This window comes from Echinops telfairi, unplaced genomic scaffold (genome assembly GCF_000313985.2).
Source record: "Echinops telfairi isolate 266 unplaced genomic scaffold, ASM31398v2 ScPeMD7_7469;HRSCAF=8507_1, whole genome shotgun sequence".
Taxonomy (NCBI): Eukaryota; Metazoa; Chordata; class Mammalia; order Afrosoricida; family Tenrecidae; genus Echinops; species Echinops telfairi.
The window spans coordinates 71,326,751-71,328,365 of NW_022111373.1; the positions used below are offsets into that span (position 1 = coordinate 71,326,751).

The 1,615-nt window shown below is 33.3% G+C and overlaps 1 protein-coding gene across 2 annotated transcripts in view; it reads right to left on the minus strand.

The window, feature by feature from the left end:
• TENT2 (terminal nucleotidyltransferase 2) overlaps positions 1 to 1,615 on the minus strand; it is a 73,967-nt gene that overhangs the window by 5,623 nt on the left and 66,729 nt on the right. For both annotated transcript variants that reach the window (XM_013004929.2, XM_004703515.2), the window contains exon 13: positions 111 to 202. In XM_013004929.2, coding sequence (XP_012860383.1) covers positions 111 to 202 — 92 coding nt within the window. The remainder of the gene's footprint in view (positions 1 to 110; positions 203 to 1,615) is intronic.

The window sequence follows — 1,615 nt, forward strand, 5'->3', positions numbered from 1 at the left end:
TAACCAAAAATTTATTACTTTTAACTGAAATACAAGCTGAAATTACTCAAGGAATTCTTTCACCATAATATGACAGTTGGATATTAACAAAGCATGGTTGAGAAAGCTACCTTCTATACAGATGAATTTATTTCTCCATTCAATACCATGAGGCCTTGGTATCGCTTTGGCTTCATGAACTGAAATCATCTGACTGTCCCAGCTGTAAGAAAAAAATGCACTTGTTAATTATTTCTATAATAAAGCCTACTCCAATTTTCTTAGGTAAAAACAAACCTTGCCTAAAACTTCAGCATTATATCCCCCAATAGAACTGCCCAATAAGGTTTCCAAGACTAACTTACAGAAGCAAATTGTCCTTTCTCCAGCGAGCAGTGGGTTTGAACAGCCAACCATTTAAGGAACAGCTAGCTGATAGCTTAACCACTAAAGGGGGCTGCCAGGGGGCTCCTTGCCCTTCTACTCTTTTTTCTCTGTATAATTTATAATCTTCTAACCATTTTTTTATGTTGTTTATTGTGTCTCCCAGAGAAAGGAAGCTCCAAGATAATTATCAATTTTTTTCACTGTTACCAAATTGCTTAGTATGTAGTTGGTGTTTAATATTTATTCAACAAATAACACCAAAATAAGGAAATATAAGTGGGCAAAGAAAGAAAAATTAAAACTATGTTCACTGTTAACACTCCAGTAAGAATTTATCTTTGTTAAAAGAGAGGTAATCTTGTGTCATTTTCTGGTATCATTAAATAACTTTTTGTTCAAGTAGATCTCTATATGATTTGGGGGGGGAAATTCCAAAATATTCCAATAGAAACAATACATGCCATTTTAGAAAAACAGAATATACTATGAAAACACAGTATCATTGCTGTAATATCAGATGTGGCTCATATTTTAATTAAAACAATCTTATTGGCATGCCTGAAAATAGATTAAATTGTCCATTTTTGTATATATTTATTTTACCTTATATTCAAACTTTTAAAGTTTTTCTTTACTTTTATATTTCTAATAGTTATTACAAGGATCACTGGTGGCACAGTTACCATATATACTCGTGTAAAGCTGAGTTTTTCAGCACATTTAAAAGCAGTTTTGTGGTAAAATTAGGTGCCTCGGCTGATAACTCAGGTCAACTTACACTAACCAAAGGGCTGGGGGTCTGAACACACTCAACAGCTCTGCAAGAGAACACCTGGTAATACACTCCAATAAAGATGACTTTCTAGCACATCCTACAGGCCACAGAAATTCTGTGGGGAGGCTAACAGCTACAACAGATTTGGAAGTACCCAACAACAATAGTTATCACAGTATTTTCTTTATCTTAGAAACATTTTAAACTGTATGACCATTCCATTTGCATGTCTGGTGAAAAGCAGATTTATTTTTTACACCCTTTACAAGAAAGGGTGGGCCAATCCAACTCAAACACTTACTCTACTTTTCCTCTATTTGCCAGTCAGAGGATCCATAAAAAACATAGAATTGTGTGTGCAATATGGTATTTGTGTTTTAAAAATTGGTTCATTTCTATGTTGAATAAATTTTTTTAAAGTTGAAACTTGTGAAGTCTGATAATCATTAAGGATTCTCAAGGTATAATTTAAAA